Source organism: Perca flavescens, chromosome 21, assembly GCF_004354835.1.
Source record: "Perca flavescens isolate YP-PL-M2 chromosome 21, PFLA_1.0, whole genome shotgun sequence".
Classification (NCBI taxonomy): Eukaryota; Metazoa; Chordata; class Actinopteri; order Perciformes; family Percidae; genus Perca; species Perca flavescens.
Genome location: NC_041351.1, coordinates 6,194,517 through 6,215,905, shown reverse-complemented (window position 1 = coordinate 6,215,905; position 21,389 = coordinate 6,194,517). Strand labels below are relative to the sequence as shown.

Below are 21,389 nucleotides of genomic sequence, written 5' to 3'. Positions count from 1 at the left end.
CACATTGAGCCGGCACATGTCGTCAACATTATGTGTTTGAACTTCAGGGTCATTGTAGGAATTATGAAGGGTCGGGAGATAATCTGCGTCTGTTCCACTTTTATCTCAGAGTTCATTACTATCACTGCACTTGTTTAGACCAACAGCAGTATGCTTTAGGGCTTATCCCCACAGCTGCAGGCTGGTTAAGATATAGCTTGTCATTCAAAAGCTGGTTTTCTCAGAGAACAGCAGGCAGGAGGCCATTTGGGGAAAAAAATAATTGTTATTGTATCGGAACAATGTTTTATCTGCTCTCCTGTAAATCAGAGGTTTTCAAACTGTGAGGCGGCACAGATGGAGAGACGCGAGGCAAAGATAATGTGCAGGTTCAAAGGGACAGGTGCACCAAAGTGCTAAAAAACTAAGACTACTACTAAGACTAGATATCTTCTTAGTTTTTGGATATGGCAATATGACATGAGTGTTGTCTTTAAATCGGTTTTAAAGGTTCTTCCAGTTCTATCAATTGCCCTTATCCACTTAGTCATTATAGTCTACAATATTGTCACAGTATCGATATTGAGGTATTTATATCATGATTTTTGATTGCCCAGACCTAACGAGGAGATAGTTATTGTAGTTTATCCATAACTGATTTGCACAAGACGGTCAGCTGCAGCCGCTGTGACACAGCTCAGGGAGGAAATTAAGATGAGGTCTTGTGGATTAACGGGTCAACTTGGCTCGTCATTGCGTAATATCGATCCATCAACTCTCTATGACAGTTATGGCTCCTTAGTGACCAACGAAGATCTACTCTGCTCCAGTTTTCATTTTGGGCACCCACCAGAATTGAGTGAAAAGTGTTGCTCTACTCCACTCCTTCATGTACAGCGTGACAGAGGCCTCCTTCACGCTCTGCAGCCGTCATACATCTGGGCTCTGCATTAGGGGATTTTCCGCTGCTTTGTAAAGCCTGCTTAGTGCTAAACAGCAGCTCCCAGACTGTCTGTAGGAGATGCAGCCCATCAACACATAACACCTCCACACTCCCTCAGGCCCACATACTGTATATCTCCTCCCGAAATCAGAAGAAGTAGTTTCCCTGCTAACAACACAGCTGGCCTTGAGCTGGGAGACAGATTGTGTAAGACATAGTCATACAAGACTTGTTGCATGCTCACAGTGATGTTTTCTGAATTTCAGGCAGTGTCTGCATGTTTGGTTCCCTGTGAATCCCTTGTGCATGTGCAAATCATTTGTATCCACCGCAGGAATGGCGGAGTCCGCCACTGACAATGCGAACCACTACGTAGAGACGCAACTAATGAGCTTAAGTGCATTTAATGGCTAAAACAGACATAATACCAGCCATTAATATTATTACAAAATGTTAACGATTATAACTTTAGGTGTTTGTTGTTTACATGTTCAGAGTTTTGTCAGATGCAATACATGCAACAGTTGAAGATGATTCATTGCATTGTACATCAATATGATCCTTTTATCTGGGATTTTCTTTTTATATATTTTTTTACATATATCGATAGTGAAAACTGATATCAATACTGTGATATTGATTCAAACCGTATCACCCAGTAATAGATTCAAGATTCTTCGAGTAGTGTGACTGTCACGTTTTCCTGTTTATAAACCAACTTCAAATACACACTTTACAGACAGGTCAAGGCAGAATTTCCACATCCGTTTCACCAGCTTTAATAAAGAGGCTCCCTTTTCCCAGCTTTACATTGTTCTACAGAAGTCAGTCTCAGGTCAGACTCCACAAGAACAGCGTTTGAATCTATATCAATTTCACCTCTGCGTCCAGTACACAGGAGGTAGACCTGGGTATGTTCAGTTTACATTAAGTGAATTTAGACTTCTAATAGGCATTAATGGTGACAGGAAATTATTTAGCTAAAGTTACATCTTTGCTGCCTGCCCTCTGAAGGAGTTTAAAAACAATCATCTTCAAGTTGCGGCGGCGACTAAAAGACAAAGCCATAACACTTGAAGAGTACTTAGCAGCATATGTTGTTTCCATTCACACTACAGGATGTTCCCATGAGGCTGGCAGGTCTGGATACTTATGGGAAATGGGAGCCATGTGTAAACAGCCTGGCTGAAGATCAGGTGGCTAACCCTCCTTTCTTTGCTGGGATCGCAGCCTTCCACCACACCCCTCCTCTTCACACACACACACACACACACACACACACACACACACACACACACACACACACACACACACACACACACACACACACACACACACACACACACACACACACACACACACACACACACACACACACACACACACACACACACACACACACACACACACACACACACACGATTTCAATCTGATTACATTTCCAAAATTCAATAAAAAGGGCTTTCTGGTGAAATGAACGGCAAGGTGGTGGTTTTGGACCTGGCTGGTAGCCTCATGCAGAACTTGTTTATGTTTTCACCATAGGTTTTAACACACTGGCCAGAACAGCTGATGTAAAAATCACAGGGGGCTTGGCTCTGAACAGTGATGACTGGATGGATTTGGAGAAAAAGAAGAAAGGAAACCACCAGACATGAGTCAACATGCTATTTTAGGAAGGCACTAGTATTTCTATCAGGGCTAAAAGAAGGGCAGGGAAGAGCACAAAAACAGACAAAGAATAACAGCATGAGAATAGACAGAGTAGGGGAAAATGAACAGGGATAGAAACAATGGGATTATTAACTATACAGAGCAAAGGCCTGTTCTATTTAAAGACAGTGGTGGAAGAAGTACTCAAAACATTTACTCAAGTAAAAGTACCAATACGACAATGTAAAATACTCCATTACAAGAGAAAGTCCCACATTCAAAAGTCTACTTAAAGAGGAATGCCGTTTTTGTAGCTTAATTTACCTTAACTGAACAGCTTTGGATTGGAAATATAATCTTTCCAATGACTCCGAAGCTGTTTAGTTTGTTTCAGACTTTTTTCGGGTTGAATGGTGGTCGTCTTGCTTCCCCCTAGCGCCTGTGAGCGGAAAAACCACCCCTGCAACTTTCGGCGGCCTCAGCGTCAGGAGGTATCGCGCGATATCAGGTCTCGCTTTTTTAACGAATGTCTTCACGGCACTGCACACGTACAGGAACCGGCTAGCTATAAGAACAAGGGAGAGAGAGTTTTTCACACTATCGTCATGGCTGAGCCAGCAAAAAGAAGCAGAAAGCTAGGAAAGCATTGTCGGTAGGGCTGGGTACCGAACGTCGATACTTTCATGGCACCGGAAAAAAATTCTACAATCCTATGGAGTATCGAAAAATTATTAATCTTTCGGTGCCAAATTTCGGTTCCAAAAGTGTCTGAACGCTTAAGCGCAAGCAATCTGTCCTTTCTGCGTACTGACAGAGAGCAGAGCTCCGACACACACACACACACACACTAAACTACGTCGTCGGCTCTGTAGTTTTGTTGAAGTCACAGTGAGCCACAGCGATGCGAATAAAGGGGTTTTAAGCGTAGTTACAGTTTTTCAAAACGTCACGCAGACAGCGTTTGCTGCGATGCGATATTAATGGCGAGCCGAAAGCGGTCGCTGTGCTGTTGACATTACACTTCCTCTTAGGCAAACAGGCACAGCGGTGGTTTCTCTGCCCTGATGACTGACTGACAGGCTGAGCTTGTAAGGCAAGGCAACTTTATTAATGTTACTCTGAGTAACAGTGTTACCAGAATTTTAACATTTTGATTTTGTTTTGATTCACAATTAAGTTGGAAAATAAAAGCTTTGTGTTTAATGTATTTTTGTTGATGTTGAAATGGATTTTAAAACATATGGTATCGGAAAAAGTATCGTTAGGAACCGGTATTGGAACTGAGGTATCAAAATTGGCACCGGATCGAAAGATTCTGAACGATACCCAGCCCTAATTGTCGGAGGAACAGCGAAAGAGGAAACAGCAGACTGACTGTGCGAGTTTTTACACAGTGTTGCCAAATATCTATTCCCGAAGCTGTAGGAGGAGCTCTATAGAGAAACCTGCAAGAAAACAGCGAAGAAATTGCCAAAACTGCATAGCGCCCCTTTAAGTATTATCAGCAAAATGTACTTAAAGTGTCAAAAGTTCTTGGCCCCTGTGATCATATATTACTTTATTGATATTAATCAGAGATGGCAAAAGTACCTACTTCTCGTACTCAAGTAGAAGTACAGATACTTGTGTTAAAAAATACTCTGGTAAAAGTGGAAGTACTGATTTAACTTCTTTACTCAAGTAAAACACTTACAGCCTGTAACAAAGTACAGGCTTTTGAAATTTACTTAAAGTATAAAAGTAAAAGTAGCCTTGCAAATGACAACCATTTTTTATGCAAAGCTACCTGGAGCACACAAATGTTACTAGAGGGCAAGCTGAGAAACTTCAGTGGATATGGAAAAAAGGCTCTTTATATATATATATATATATTCCATTGGCTACATTCTAAATGGATGTCTGCCAAGGCCTAAAACATCACATATATGATTATTGTGACAGAGACTGGGACTCCAGGTTAATAAGATTCTGACTGAGTAGCAAGATATGAATTCAGTTGTTATTCTGTGAGAATTCACAGATTCATTTTCTCTTTTTTAATCTTCCCCTTAACATTTAAAGGAATCTACATGTATGTGTGTGTGCTCAAATATGGCTTCTGGAAAGAAAATAAAGGATTAAATATTAATTACTAAACAGACATTAATTAAGAAGTTCCCCATACTTTAAGAGCTACGCAGCACATTCGCCAGGAGTCATTCTTGATGCCTAAACATCTCTCTCAGATAAGGCCAAGGATGATTGGGAATGTCTTGCTGCTTGTCTGCTGAATCTCTGGGATCTCTCATGTCGCCATCCATACTACTAGTGCTAACGTTACCACCATCATGCTGCAATGATTTGCCGAAAATGAATGCCGCCAAATCTGTCGAGACGTCTTGTAGTGGTGCGTCAAGTATATTATCAATTAGATTGAATTCGGTATTGATGACGCAAAAAATAATAACGGTAACTCCAGTGAAATTATTTGAAACTTGTTAGTGAGGACTAGATTAGGACTGGTTTCCAACTTCGCCCCAGGTGAATCTGTTAAAACAGATTGATGCTTTAATAAGATCAAGCAACGTGCAACCTAGCTAACAGGTTAACACAAACAACAAAATCACTAGCTAACTTACTTTAAGTTTGCAAGAACTATAGACCAATAAAACAACAGGCTTAAATTAACTGATAACTGTTATACGACTTACAGTTCTCAAGGACGCACACACACGATCTAACTGATTATACTCCGGACAGATTGTGTCTTTTTCTTTTCTCTCATTTTTTTCTCCGTGTGGGCCCGCTCGCGGTGTGAGGCGCGTGTCAGCGCTATTTTCCGACATGCACTCACAATCACTCCTGATAGACGACCTGTTGTACAAAACTAAAGTAACAAGACAATTTTCTAAAATGTAAGGAGTAGAAAGTACCGATATTCGTGTTAAAATGTAAGGAGTAAAAGTAAAAAGTCGCCACTAAAATTAATAGTAAAGTAAAGTAAAAATATCTGAAAAATCTACTTAAGTACAGTAACGAAGTATTTGTACTTCGTTACTTCCCATCTCTGATATTAATGCATAGGAGGTTGGAGCCCCCTTTCAAAAAGGGCCACAAGATAAATCTGAGGAGTTATGAGATGATCAATGAAAACACAACACTTTAAATGTCATGTGTTTTGCATGTCGTGTGAGGAATGACATCTCATTCATGTGTATTTGTATGGATAAAGTTGGAATGATAATTAAATAAACTTGAATTTGAACTTGGAAGGAGGAATGAAGAAAAAAGCTAAGTTCTCATGAATCAGACTTTGGTGGAACTGAAACTTTGTCAGGGGTTTTCTTTAGTATTTCATTCAGCACTTGAGTAAATGTACTCCGCTACTTTCAACCACTTTTTAAAGATTTCAAAGTGCATTGAGTAGTTTCAGTAAAAAGTGTGTGTGTGTGTGTGTGTGTGTGTGTGTGTGTGTGTGTGTGTGTGTGTGTGTGTGTGTGTGTGTCGCTGGCTGTGAAAGTGAGTAAGCTGTTCCACCCCCACCGCGGTTCAGGGCACAACTCCAACAGGTGGACAAGAGAACAATGCAACAGTGAAATAGGCAGAGAATGACATCACAGCTGTGGAGCACACACAAACAAACATACACAAAAAAAACACACACCCACCCACCCATCCACAGCCATCTGAGTCACATGCATCATTAGGGATTCCCACACATGACGCCACTTGAAGCAAGCCGATTCCTCCAAAAAGTTAGCGCTCACTGCTTCAGTGAACGAGGCTTGGATAAGAGTGTCTCGTTCGTGTGTGTGTGTGTGTGTGTGTGTGTGTGTGTGTGGGGGGGGGGGGTTGTGTCTGGGGTTAATGTTGCAGACAAAGGAGTTGCTTGTTAAATCATGAGCCAGACAGCTTTAATGTGACACCTAACAACATTAAATCCTCTAGTGAGACAGTATGTAACTATGGGCAAGGTGAAGATTATTATTTTAAGGTAATCATTTGAAATCTACATTATTAACACAATATCCAAGAGACAACAAGGATTTTATTAGTATTTAATGGAGACTGAAACCTTAAATTTCCTCACTGATAAACGGAGTCATCAAGACGGCTTCATCCTCTCAGCCGTCTACCCAGGTAAACCCTCGGGCTGGTATCGGTTGATCATTTCAATACAGGTGGCGATGCAATGCCTGAGTCTTGGTACGGATACCAAAACCTTAGTTTTTAGGAGAAAAAAACCTGACCCTATTTTTTTATTATCATATAAAAGGTTTGCAAGGCATTGCACTTCTATAACACTGTTGGACTCATGATGGACGGGTAAAAAGTATCAAAAAAGATGCAGCAGAACCAGAGATATTTTCTTTTTTATTCCACTCTTCATTGTCAAAAAATAAATAAAATAGCGCTTACATCACACACAATGAAACTCGATCGTCGAGAATTTGGCCGGAGATTCGGGTGTGTAATGCTAGTAGTAATGTAGCCTACAGCTGCTGGCCAGCAGCAGAGACGAGCAGTACGCTTCAGAGGTGTAGTAAGATCACTTCTTTCCAACGCCACAGCACCGTTATTTTTTCATTTTCATATTTTCAAACTTCTAGTGTTTAGACTCAACCAACGCTCACTCAAGTGACTCACTTGAGACAATCAATATGGAGCCATTAAAAGGCCTTATACAACTTTTTCAGCTATGCAGTAGTAATCCACAACACCTGTAAACTGATGTTGATGGGTAAAATCCGTACTCCTCCCCTTTACCAAAATATGCCAAACTTGCAACAATGCATAACGTCTTAACAAAATCAACTGTACAAGACCTTTGCCTAAATAATAATAATAGTCTTAAATTAGCAAAGTTTCAATCTCAGCACAAGGTCCATTGAGAAGCTGTTCCTGAGCTCTTACAGTGTGGACTAGAAGTACTCAGAAAATCTACAAATCTATGACCTCTCCATCAGAAATCATCTTGTCACTTTTCTATACTTGACACTACAATGCTTTTGATAATTGATACTTACAGACACATTTGGGTCAGTACTCAAGAAATATTGAGGTTTGATAAGAGGTTTTATTAAACCCCATATGTCTTTCTTACTGTAACCTAAAATATCGGTGATGAAACATATTATACATACGTATGACACACATATTACATAGTATAAGAGGAATAAAGTGATAAGAGAAAAAGGGGAGAGGCAGGGGCCAAATGAAATGGCAAGATAACACAAAAGGCACCAACAAAATAAATTAAAAAAAAAAGAATAAAAACTTGAGCTTGTGCTAAATGGCCTGCTCACGACCCCGCCTGCCAACTAAGGCAGTCCACAAATGAGACGTCTCTGTGAGCTGGTGAACTTATTTTAGAGGGGAATAAAGCTTCCCAAGCACAGCCCCTGTTTATGTAAGGATGGTAATGTGTTTCAGATTACAGGCGGTTGTATGGAAATTCTTGTGGCGAGACTGGACTTTTCACTGCTGGATTGCAGGGGAGCGGGCCCACGAGGCATTTCTCCAAAAGCCTTCTATGAATCTGTCAGTTCAGGGAAGACTTTTTTTTTTTTTTTTTTCTTCATGATTAGACCAAAATCTCCCGCGAGTGTCAGTCTGAGGAACTGAAGCAACACTTACGTAAAATGTTCTGATGAAGTTTGGACTACAAAAAGTTGCTAGTAAAATAAGCATATTTTACTAGCACCCTTAAAAGGGACAGGATCTGGCCGATTGTACTAGTAAAATATGCTTATTTTACTAGCACAATCAGCCAGATCCTGTCCCTTTAAGCCTATGATTGATTGACATGACGATTGGCATTGTACTCCCTTGTTGATGTTCTTGCCCAAGGGAAAGAGCTACTGGGCAAATGAGCCAGAAGCTAACAGGAGAACACGTCTATCTTAGCGTTCATCTATAAATATTTCTCTTCCAGTCGGTGACCAACGCTAAGAGGAAAAAAACTTTAACAAGCGGGTTGGGATTAAATATTCTTAGAGGCATTTGCTGCACAGTATTACCCATTTTCATCTTTGCTGCACGGTAAGAATATGTCAGACAGAACTGTGTTCTGCACATGGACTTTTTTTATTGCTGAAGAATGAACAAAAGGCATGAAAAAGCAAATATGTGAGCTAAGGAAAGCTGGGCTAACAATGCTTTGATGCCAAATGCCAATAGTTTTAACTTTAAAAAGGATCCTGGTATGGCACAAAAATGTTTTCACTATGACCTAGGCTTTCCCTTAAAATTATGACTTAAATTAGGCTTATTTACGGAGCCATATCTCACAGGAGGAGTACAAAGTCTGACCCTAGACCTTGACAAGCCCTACTCTACCTTAGCCACATGGGTACTTTGATCCCTCTGATTATTCTGCAGGATGAAGAGAGAAAGTTGGGTTGTCCCTCTCTGCACCAAATTATTCTAGTCTACCTACCAGTTAAAACAGGAGAGCCATTGTTCCTTAAAATAGCAGATTTGAATACTTTGCCTGTAATTTTATAGTGATATCCAGGAAACACCAGAAATGCAACGTTTGACAAACTTTTACTTTCCAATGCTTGAATTGTCTTATGTAGATGTGTCTCAATGCCACCTGAGAATTAAATCCCCCACAATTTTGAATCTCGTAAACATAATGTGCCTGTCTGCACACAGGAATCCCAACTCAGCTATGAAGAGGAGCTGCAGGAAACAATGAAATGTGAGGAGCAAAGGCAAGGGGAAATGCCAGCTTTCCTGCTTGGTTGGCCTGCTCCATATTATTAGAGACATCCTGTTCAAAGTCCTCTTTAACTCCCCATAGATGGGTTCAAAGGTCAAATCACTCTGAGCAGTTCATTCAGTCAAACAAACAGGAGCCTTTAGAATTTCAGCACAATATTTTCACTTATTCAGACATATTCTATATATACAAATCTTGAAAATGATTATCTCTAGCTCACAGGGAAAACAAAAAAGGGTGCAGTCATGAGCTAAGAATTCTTAGCCTCTAGTTGACAACATTTGCTCCAGATATGGGGCGCATACCACATCTGGGCAAATCCAACTGTGTTGTGTGCTAAGCGGACGTAAAATAGTGCACACATTTGGGCTCCAATTGTGTTTTGCTATGGGATATAAGCCCCACCGGTCATATACTCCAACTATTTAAAAACAAATTCCTGTGAAGCGCAGACACGTTCTTCTTGACCAATTTTCAATCATCTGCTCAAAAAGTTGTGTAGTGCGTTTTTTTACTCAGGAATATCAGACACCCATTTGGAAGAATTGAAGAATTCTTTTCATAATTATTTGGGAAACACATGAAAGTTCAGCAGGAATGTTTTTTCCTGGATTCCAAAGGGACAGACAAAACAATGCTGCCTTATAAAGACATTTAGTTGCAGTAACAATGTGCCTGGCACAAATACTGTAAGCTTACAGACCATCAGACCTACAGCGTGCAGATTGCTTTGCTCACTTCCTGTAATTTTGTCTGTATTTATCTATCTATTCATCCATCCTGCTGAAGAGCTAGTGAGCTTGTGAGCAAGACACTGAATCCCTGTTATTTTTAAGGAAACTCCTCTGTAGCAAACTATGCCTGACTTGTGGCATCCCTGTGGGCATCAGTTAAAAATTAATTTAGAGAACCAGAGAGCAATCTACGTAAAAAAAACAAAAAAAAAACACATGTATTTTGATACTATAATTCCCATTCAGTCTGTAACCTGCTGTATTTTCCTGTCATGAGTCATTTTTAATCAGTTGATTCTCCTACATAAACACACATTGGTCCAATGGGCTGTGCCGCACAGTTTGAGCCCAAGAAATCTTATCTGCTGACTGGTCGATTCAGGCAAATTCCCAAGACCCACCAGGAATTTGGCTTGAACTTTTATCCTACCAGACATCTCTACAGAGAGACGGGCATCTGCTGGGCTCTATTTAGAGACGGGGAGGCTCTCTGGAACAGGCCACGCAGTTCAATCTCAAGTCAAACAAAGTAAATGTCAACTAGAACAACCATGTCTGGCCCCACCGAGGGGAAACGAGCAATCTTTTCCAAATAGTGCCTCACATGCAGCCACTTGGGGACTTGATTACCAACTCAACGTGGCAAGCACTTAATGGCACAAGTAGAAATCCCCTGCACCGCAGTGCAATTCAGTTGGTTGCTCCTCAAACTCAGGCAATGGTAGAGTCACTAAATGACAGCTGGCTGCACACCAAAGCTCGGCTTTTGACCCACTTCAAAAAACGAAATTGAGGGATTTTCAATGAGCAAGCCTGATGAAAAAAAAAGAAATACATTAATTTGTTAAGTGGGTCTAGACTAGAGCTGAGCTTTGGTGTGCAACAAGTCTTTTTCATGATGCCAAGCATTTAACTGTGAGGCAGTTTCCACATGTACTGTAGTGTAAAATACACCCAGGAGAGATGTGCAGACGTGCTCCAGCCCTACATGTTTTGGGTAACTGTACCAGGATAAATGGAGACCATTAGATGCCTTGTGCCTTCCGGATCCCTCTTTTAAACGATCCATCCACCCAGGCAAACACACTCAAACATGCATGCATGCACGCACCCTCAGACTATGGGAAAAGGAGCAAAAAGGAAGCACTCCTGGCTGGTCACACCCTCTACAAATAACAATCTGCACACGCCATCTCCGGACCGAGCTGTCTAGCTGGAGGGAAAACAAACAGGCCTCATTTCCCAAATCTATCCCGTTTTCTGCCTGATGTAGTCTGGTTGCTCTCAGGCCTTCTTGCCTGGCTGCCAGAGCTTCTGTACACACCATCACAACAACTTATCTAATTTAAGAGGTATGGCGATAAAGACACTGTTGACCAGAACTGCCTAGTCCTCCATAAAACATGCACACCTGCCACTCTCTTCTCTCAGACATTTTCAGCTTCAAATGTATCCAATACATTGAAATTTAAGGCTGCAACTAATAAGTATTTGCATTATCGATTCATCTGCTGATTATTTTCTAAATTATCCATTAATTGTTTGGTCCATAAAGCATTAGCAAATGGCTATGCTGTCTTGTTTTGTCCAACCAACAGCCCAAAACACAAATATGTTCAATGTACTGTATTGTAAGACAAAGTAAAGCAGCTAATTCTCCCATTTAGGAAGATGGGAACATCAAATGTTTGGCATCTTTGGGCTTTTTATACATCTCGAAATACAAAAATATCACAAATAAAGAACCAATAATTAGAATAACTTGGAATTGAAACTTCTGATAGTTGATTTTACAGTATAATATCGTTGTCTGTACTTTAGAGTCTGTCATCAAAGTAATTTCTGCTCTGACGACATCTCATAGAGAACTTCTCACACACAACCATCCTTTCTGTTCTGACATATTTCAATATATTATAACTCTTCAAAATCTCCATGCAGGCAGACCTTGCCTTAATGTTCTACATTTCCAAGAATGTTAGCAAACACACTATGACAAACATACAGTACAGGCCAAAAGTTTGGACACACCTTCTCATTCAATGTGTTTCTTTATTTTCATGACTATTGACATTGTAGATTCTCACTCAAGGCATCAAAACTATGAATGAACACATATGGAATTATGTACTTAACAAAAAAGTGTGAAATAACTGAAAACATGTCTTATATTTTAGATTCTTCAAAGTAGCCACCCTTTGCTTTTTTTGATAACTCTGCCAACCCTTGGTGTTCTCTCAATGAGCTTCATGAGGTAGTCACCTGAAATGGTTTTCACTTCACAGGTGTGCCTTGTCAGGGTTAATTAGTGGAATTTTTTCCCTTATTAATAAAAAAAGCAAAGGGTGGCTACTTTGAAGAATCTAAAATATAAGACATGTTTTCAGTTATTTCACACTTTTTTGTTAAGTACATAATTCCATATGTGTTCATTCATAGTTCTGATGCCTTCAGTGAGAATCTACAATGTAAATAGTCATGAAAATAAAAAGGAAACTCATTGAATGAGAAAGTGTGTCCAAACTGTTGGACTGTACTGTACTTGATGCAGAATAAAGTAAGAAAAGTTTGGAAATGCTGACACAAACCATCTAAAGGCAGGAGAACCACAGTGGATTAGATTTTAGATCTTTACTCAACAGTTACACACAGGGCAAAGAAATGACTTAAAATCACCAGGGTGCACTACACTTGCTTATAACAACCAAATGAATATCATCTTCATTTATCACCCTGATGGCAGAGATGAAATCACAACATTTTTGTTATGGAGGACATTCCTTCTTGTAAGTATAAGTAGGCCCTGTATCTCAATCTAATTGGCCATAGAAAGGAAAACATGCAGCCTAACCAACAACAGAAACCTGCATCCTTAAAACCCTCCAAATATTTATTCTACAAGTCACTGCTGGCAGTGTGTCTAGAATACTGGCTTGAAAATTCACTTTATAACGACTAGTGCAGTCAGCACTGAGAAAATTATAACAAGTGAGATGATGACGAAGGAGTTTTTATGAAGTGTTGTCATGCAAACAACTACAGTATACCCAGCCTGCTATTGGCTACCAATACACACCAAAATAATATAAACCAGATCCAATACAAAGAATCCAGAAAGAAAGAATAACTTACAAAATCTGATTCTCCGGCCTTAAGTTTAAGTTTATTTCAAAAAAGGGACAGCGTAAAGGTCCCATCACATGGTGCTCTTTGGATGCTTTTATATAGGCCTTAATGGTCCCCTAATACTGTATCTGAAGTCTCTTTTATATAGACCTTAGTGGTCCCCTAATTCTGTATCTGAAGTCTCTTTTATATAGGCCTTAGTGGTCCCCTAATACTGTATCTGAAGTCTCTTTCCCGAAATTCAGCCTTGGTGCAGAATTACAGCCACTAGAGCCAGTCCCACAATGAGCTTTCCTTAGGATGTGCCATTTCTGTGTCTGTAGCTATTGAGGAGGAGAGAGGGGGTGGTGGAGTGTGGGGGTGTGGCCTTGACCAACTGCCACTTTGCTCGTTTGAAAGCCATGATGTCTCTCTCTCATGGGTGGGCCAAAATCTCTGGGCGGGAAAAGCAGAGTAAGAGGAGGTAACCTTGCTCCTTCTGACCTCATAAGGAGAAGATTCCAGATCGGCCCATCTGAGCTTTCATTTTCTCAAAGGCAGAGCAGGATACCCAGGGCTCGGTTTACACCTATCACCATTTCTAGTCACTGGGGGACCATAGGCAGGCTGGGGGAACTCATATTAATGACATATTAATGAAACCTCATAAAGTGAAATTTTCATTCCATGGGACCTTTAATGAACATTTCGAAGAATGTAAATATACAGGATTATAGCCAAAGGCTAATTTGACAGGTCAATGGTCCCTATAAGTTAAGTTAAATAAAACAAATCAGAGTAAAACATCACAATAAAAAATTACAGATCAACAACAGAGGAAAAATTACAGATTATCCCAGCTAATGACAACAGGTTTGATTTTTTTAAACTTCATGTACCTTCATGTCTACAACAAAATTCATATCACTACAAGACTTCTGCACATACTGTATACAGTATGTGCCCACATCTTCTTACACAATGCTTAAGTCATGTCATGCATATGGCCTCGGTATTCCAATGTTGTATTGTTGCAACATTATAAAAGCAGTCTAATCATCTCATCAATTTAGTCTTATCTTAGAGATTCATGATAAAGCATAATCATAACCTAGGAAAATCTCAGCAATGATTTATTCAATAATCCATCTTGCCTTCTTTTCCAGGCAGGGGTTTAGACAAAGTTAGTAGGGTTGGGAATCACCAGAGGCCTCACGATACATTATCCTCACGATACGATATTAATGCAATATTCTGCGATATTTCAATTTATTACCTTTTTCCAACTTCAAATTTTACCCTATTTCAAATGATGTCCCCAAAAGGAAACTTTGTCAACATCTGTTTTATCTAAAAAGATACATTTCTCTGTTTCGTTCATCTAACTTGAATTTTATTGCTGCAAAATGGGATTGTCAAGCAGACAAACTGACCAACACGTATATAATAATAGATCCATACTTGGCGTCTGTGTCAATTTTTTTCCCCCCACCCCTAAAAGTTAGCAAACTTAAACATATCAAAATTAAACAACCATTCCTATTTGGGATCATCTGTAGATGAGAAAAGCCTATGTCAGGGTTTCGGGGTCAAGCCATGCTATCATTAATAACCACATACCACAGAGAAAAGAAATGATACTCAATTCCCACAAAGCAAAACTGCTCACTTACTGAAAGATCATTAGCTCTTAGATAAGAGTGAGGTGACACATGGTTCAGGGACTAATATTTGGTTTTCTATGCATACAAGTCCTTGATTTTGGTTTTGACATGATCTTTTCAGAGACCCTTTTCTATCAAACTTGGACAATAGCTTACTTTTAACGGTGTAAAATATTACACTATAACTTGTTCTAATGTTATCAGTGAGACTACTGTTCTATCACCTGCCATTGTGTTGTCAAAGACCTATTAAGGCAACTTTCTCTCACTGCAAAGGAGTTTCCAACTGTAGCAAGCTACACTAATGATGTCCTTTTGACATCTACTGTACCATGACTGTGTCCACACACACCACGTCCTAATGAGCACTAAAAGCTCTTCCAAACTCAATAATAATCAGGGATCAGTTTGCACTAATTACAGATGGCACAGGTGAGGAAAGGAGACAGTGAAACGGATTCAAAGTCACAGTCCACACGAAACGTCATGTTAACACACAGCTGCTCTCTACATTCACAAAGAATGCTTGACACCATGCTGACAGTGACAACACAGCTGATAGGAATGTGTGGCGTGACAATGTGTATGTGTGTGTGTGTGTGTGTGTGTGTGTGTGTGTGTGTGTGTGTGTGTGTGTGTGTCTTGGGTGGAGTTTGACACAGCATTTTTTCGAAGGGAATTACCGGTTTGATCGAAAGAGGGCATCACTCCAACGATTGTAATACAAATTCACAGAGTATCGTTGCAGGTGCAGTGACAGACATGCATGGGTTATTTGGCAACTTGTTTTCATTCATCTATTTTAAGTAGGGACCTATGCAGAACAACACAAGAGAACATTTTTAGCACCTGTTGACGGGCTAAAAATAACACATTTCCGGCTAAAAAAAAAAGATAGTTTTTTTTAAAGAAGTTTTTCCTGACGTGTTTCTCAACCTTTTCTCAACCTCTATTCCCTTGAGCATGAGTGGAGTTACAGAAGGTAAATGGCCGCTGCACGGTTAGCTTACCTGAGTTTTAGGTTAGTCATGAACTCTTCCATAGACACGTTGTCCAAAAGCACAAAATCTGCTTTTCCATACTCCAGGCTCTCGTGCTCTGCCATGCTGCTAACCCTTTTTTCTCTCACTGAAGCCCGTGGATGAATGTTTTAACAAACTGCTTTGAAGTGCCGACAAAAGGTGAACATTGGCGGGCTTCTGAGCACCTACTCTCCTCAGTGGACGGCGGTGTGGTCGATGCGCATTTTCATTCGTCAAACAGTCATTTCAGTCATGTTTGATTAAGGTCATAAACTGTTTAAAAATACCCCTGTAGCTTCGACTAGTGAAAGTAAATAATGCGGGTTTTTTTTTTCCTTATAGGTCCGGCGTTTCTGTTAGAACTAGCAAATGGTCCCAAAATATCCTCATGTCCATACAAAGTTCCCTCTTTACGCAGAAATGTAACCCTCCCGTTACACGGTGCGCCAGCTCCGTCAGTTTTCCTGGAGTTTGTCTCCTGTCGTCCCGGCCGACCATCCACCAATGGGATTGAAGCCTCCTCTCTCTATCCCCGCCCCCCGCCCTGTGGAGAGGTGTTGGTCAGACTGGTCAAATATTTCTGAAGACCACAGCTCCACTGTTCCTGATACATATTTCAGAGATGACGGGGCCACCGTTCTGAAACACTCGCAGAAAAAAACGTAATGTTTTGCCCTGACGTTAATGATGCCCTCTGTTACCATAAAAGGAAAAAATAGACCTCATCAGGATTTTCTCAATGGGGGATGAATTAAAGTTATGGCTTAAACTGCAGCCTTGTCATTTCAACCCACTGACTTCGAACTATTGTAAATTGAACTATCAGGTATGTATCAAGTTCTTTGATCCGCCCATGTGGACTCTGAATGAGGTCTCCCGTTTGAAAGCTCCTGTACAAGAAGCTGAGCACCAAGAACAGACTGCCACCAGTTACCCAGCAGGTTCACACTGATGTTAGTGCCCCACCTGGTGTAAAACACAGGCTAGTGCTTTTTATAGATGTATGTATTTATTTATAGATAGATAGATAGATAGATAGATAGATAGATAGATAGATAGATAGATAGATATTATTTACAGATAGATAGATAGATAGATACATAGATAGATAGATATTTACAGATAGATAGATAGATAGATATTATTTACAGATAGATAGATAGATAGATACATACATACATAGATAGATACATAGATATTTACAGATAGATAGATAGATATATATTTACAGATAGATAGATAGATAGATATTATTTACAGATAGATAGATAGATAGATAGATAGATAGATATTTACAGATAGATAGATAGATACATAGATAGATAGATAGATAGATAGATAGATAGATATTATTTACAGATAGATAGATAGATAGATAGATAGATACATAGATACATAGATATTTACAGATAGATAGATAGATAGATATTATTTATAGATAGAAAAATAGATATTTACAGATAGATAGATAGATAGATAGATAGATAGATATTTACAGATAGATAGATAGATATTATTTACAGATAGATAGATAGATAGATAGATAGATAGATAGATAGATAGATAGATAGATAGATAGATAGATAGATAGATGGATAGATAGATATTTACAGATAGATACATAGATACATAGATAGATAGATAGATAGATAGATAGATAGATAGATAGATAGATAGATAGATAGATATAGATAGATAGATAGATAGATAGATAGATAGATAGATAGATAGATAGATAGATATTATTTACAGACAAATAGATAGAACATTCTGGGCCCTGTAGAAAGGCATTTTCTATGGGCCCCTCCCTGCATCCACAGCTATTCATTCTAGCATCTTTTTGGGCCCTCCTCACATGAGTCCCAGTCCGAGGCCCCTGATGGAAGCAGGGGTCACCCTGTCTCTTTGAGTCTTTCCTGAAAGAAGGCTGTCTTCTTCATCATCATTTGAGCCATAAGTAAGTGTGTTTGTTCCAGCTTGACAAGAGAGATTTTTACCCAGAATTAGGATTAGGAATGCTTCACCCTCAAATTGATCATTGGTAAATCAATTACTCACCCTGTGTTGCCTTGAATTTATATATATATATATATATATATATATATATATATATATATATATATATATATATATATATATATATATATATATATATATATATATATATATATATATATATATATACCTTTACAGTGAACGATGAATCCAAAAACAGACAATTTATTTTTGAATTGAAGTCACATGGACGCGGCCCCTCATTACTTCAATTCTAAACTCCAACAAGTATTTGGATTCACTGTGGAGGCCTGCAATAAAACACATCCTCTTTAAGAATTCAAGGTAACAGGTGAATTATCCTACAGAGTTCAACTAGTTGCAGCACATAAAGAATTGAGAGTGAATGTTAATCATTCTATTTGATGTAAAGAATGGTTCTCTGTCTGTAAATTCAAATGAAATGTTCAGTAGCTGATGGGCAGTATAGCAACATATTGTAAGGTAATTATATAGAGGCTACCTGAGTCAGAGCATTCTGCTGCTGCTGCTGAAGTGTTGAAGGACTCTCCATCTCCTGCAATACAGCGTTAGTGTTCTTTTTTTTTAAGCAAAGATTGAAAATGTTGCAGTGTCATTTAAAAAGCCAGCACATTCTTGTATATTTATAATATTTGGGGATTAACACTTAATAGATACAATCATAATAATTAGATGTTGCAGCTTATAAATCCAGAACAGACAGAGGCAGAACTTTTGTATTTCTGGAAATTTGGGAGGTTAATGGCATAAGGAGGAGACAGATATTTTAAAATTGGACTGTTTTAGGGCCAAAAAAAACTAAAGAGATTAAATTAAAATATACAAGTTACATTTGGATTTAGTATACCCAGCAGAGTAAACTTTAAATCAACATTAAGACCATAACTTGGGAGACAAACTTGACAGAAAATATAATTTACAGGTTAAAGGAATAGATAAAATGGCTATCAAACATTTATTTGGTGGGTGAGGTTGTAATGGGAAGACTTTGGATTCGTTGGGTCTCTTAGACTTTATTATGTCCAACATTTTGCTTACCGCCCTGGACAGAGGTGTTGTGAGTGTGAAGGCCTGATGTGTCAAATACAAAAGGACAATTTGCATAGCATCCATCACAACCTGTAAATACAATTATGAACCTGAAAATGAGCATAATATGAGGTCTTTAACACACAGGCAACAATATAAGATGAGAATTAAATTGAAAAAAAGAGGCTACATTTTACATAGAATTTCAATTATAAGAAGCAGGCAATATCAGTAGTATCTGTGATATTAAGAGAGTACAATAAATCTAAATGTACCTTGTACTATGCAGTCAACAGTTTGTTGTTCGGACCAGAGCATATAGAGGATAGAGGTCATACAAGTGCTGGAAAAATAATAAATCATTAACATGATAAATCAAATTAAATATGGCTGACTAGCATTTTCAAATACTGGAGATCTTCCGAACGTGTTATCGTTACTTTTCTTCATATCAGCATGCTGAGAAACTCAACCACTGTCCGAATTCGACCTCACATACTCATCAGTAGGTGACACAGTAAAAGCACAAACAAAGGGGAATGTACAGCATCTTTCACACTCAGTTTAGGGGGTTACTTTTTACAGACCAGCTGGATTGTCAGTCTGTGTGGTCAGCATGGAGTGGTAGAACTGTAAGAGTTGTTCTTTTGTCAGTACAGTTACTACACACTGACCACAGATGGATGAAGTGTGAAAAACTCTCAAACCAGCATTCATGTGAGGGCTGCGGCTCATGCTGAACAGAATCTATTATCCAAATAAAATTAAACAAACAAATGGAGAGTAAATCAGTCTTTAAAATTAGAGGCAAAAAAGTGATTTTACAGAAGACATGGACCCAAACAAAATACAGCAAATTCTGCTCATTAGAGAGTTAAATGTTAACTACTTATACTGCTTACACGTATATGTGCAAACTAGACCAACCCAACTTGAGCACCATTACCCCATCATTATAATGATCCAGTAGTTCTTTACTTAAAAAGACTGTAGTTCTTCAGAGCTTTCGTGTGGATATATGCAGGGGTGTGGCTAGAAGTGTGTGTGGGGGGTAATATTATTGCCTCTCCATTGTTTTCATTAGCTCTAGCCTGGTTAGCCATTGTTAGCAATGCCAGTTTATAACAACGCATTACGCAGTAGCATAGCAACATGTCCACAGATACAAGTTGGACAGGACTGTGTGTATGACTCATTTAATGAGACACAAATAACACAAACTGTTGATACATGGAGCAGCCATGTTGGATTTTGAGCTCGGGGTACTCCGTGGTTGTCCGAGTTCCGAGCTCGGAAATCCGAGGTCAGGGGGCATGTTTCCGACTTTGACCTCGTAAAATCCGAGTTCCGAGTACAAATGAGCCTATAGAAAATGTGTATTGTATTCTGATAGACAATTTGTTTAATTTTATTAAAATTACATTATGTTCTTAAGTATTAAGTATTTCTTATATAATTGCACCCCCGCCCCCCGGTGCCCCCACACTTTAAAAAATCCTGGAATCGCCCCTGGCTATATGACAGGAAGACCGACATAAATTGGCATGGAGAAAACCTGCAACACATGCTTCAATTCAGACACTTGCAGCACATGAAGGCATTCACAACTCTCCAATGACAAAGCGCCCAGAGAAAAATCGACCATACATTGTGAAAATATTTGGCGTGGGCCGGGCAGCAGCACGGTCTTTGTTGGCAGCTACTATGTTGGCAGGTTGTGATGGTCGGTATGAGTAAGAGCACCAGGCCAAAGGTCACAGAGGGATTTAACTTAGCTAAGCCAGGTTGTTTGTCCTCAAACATCAGTGTACATCTAACCTCTGTTGTGGTTTGAATGGTTTCCAACTGTTTTTGAAAGCTACACTCAAGTGCTACCGTTTATCGACACCACCGGTCATGTTCCAAATGTTGGCTGTACAAAAAATCAATGTTGTTACAAAGACATTTGCTCAGGTTTCCATTCGCACTACTACTACTACTTGGTGTCCTAGAAGTGGGACATTTCAAAATAAACTACTTCTGGCTTCTTTTTCAAACAATTCTTCATTGCTTTTAGCTACTTAAACTGTTTACCCATTTAGCGAGGTATTTCTAATGTCTATTAGTTAATTTTAGCTATCTTTTTAATGTATCCTTTAGTTTTAGTTAACATTTTAACCATTAAATACTATCAATTACTTTCATCTGTCTAAATCATTTGTATTTAAATCACTTTTATCTATCTAAATCATTTTTTTTGTTAATGTATGTTTTGTGAAAGAGGGACAGATTATATAAAATTAATCCTCTTTGATGAAATGAAATTTTGCATTCAGTTAATTGTTGAATGAAATAAACTTATACTAATAAATAAATAAATCTATCTGTCTATTAATCCATTTAACCACCTCCCATGCAGGTATTGGACATGATGTTCCTGCCACGGTACTGCAGTTGTCCTGTTGCTATGGAGAGTTTATTATCAGCCTTTTGTTTGTATAAGCTGAGATAAGGAGAAGGGCACTGTTGGATTCTTTC

At 39.0% G+C, this 21,389-nt stretch overlaps 1 protein-coding gene across 1 annotated transcript in view; it reads right to left on the bottom strand.

The window, feature by feature from the left end:
* The window catches only part of myo1d (myosin 1D), a 117,538-nt gene extending 101,249 nt beyond the window's left edge, over positions 1-16,289 (bottom strand). The window contains exon 1 of the mRNA XM_028568238.1: positions 15,795-16,289. Within this exon, the coding sequence (XP_028424039.1) occupies positions 15,795-15,889 (95 nt within the window). The 5' untranslated portion in view covers positions 15,890-16,289. The remainder of the gene's footprint in view (positions 1-15,794) is intronic.
* Positions 16,290-21,389: the final 5,100 nt, after the last annotated feature.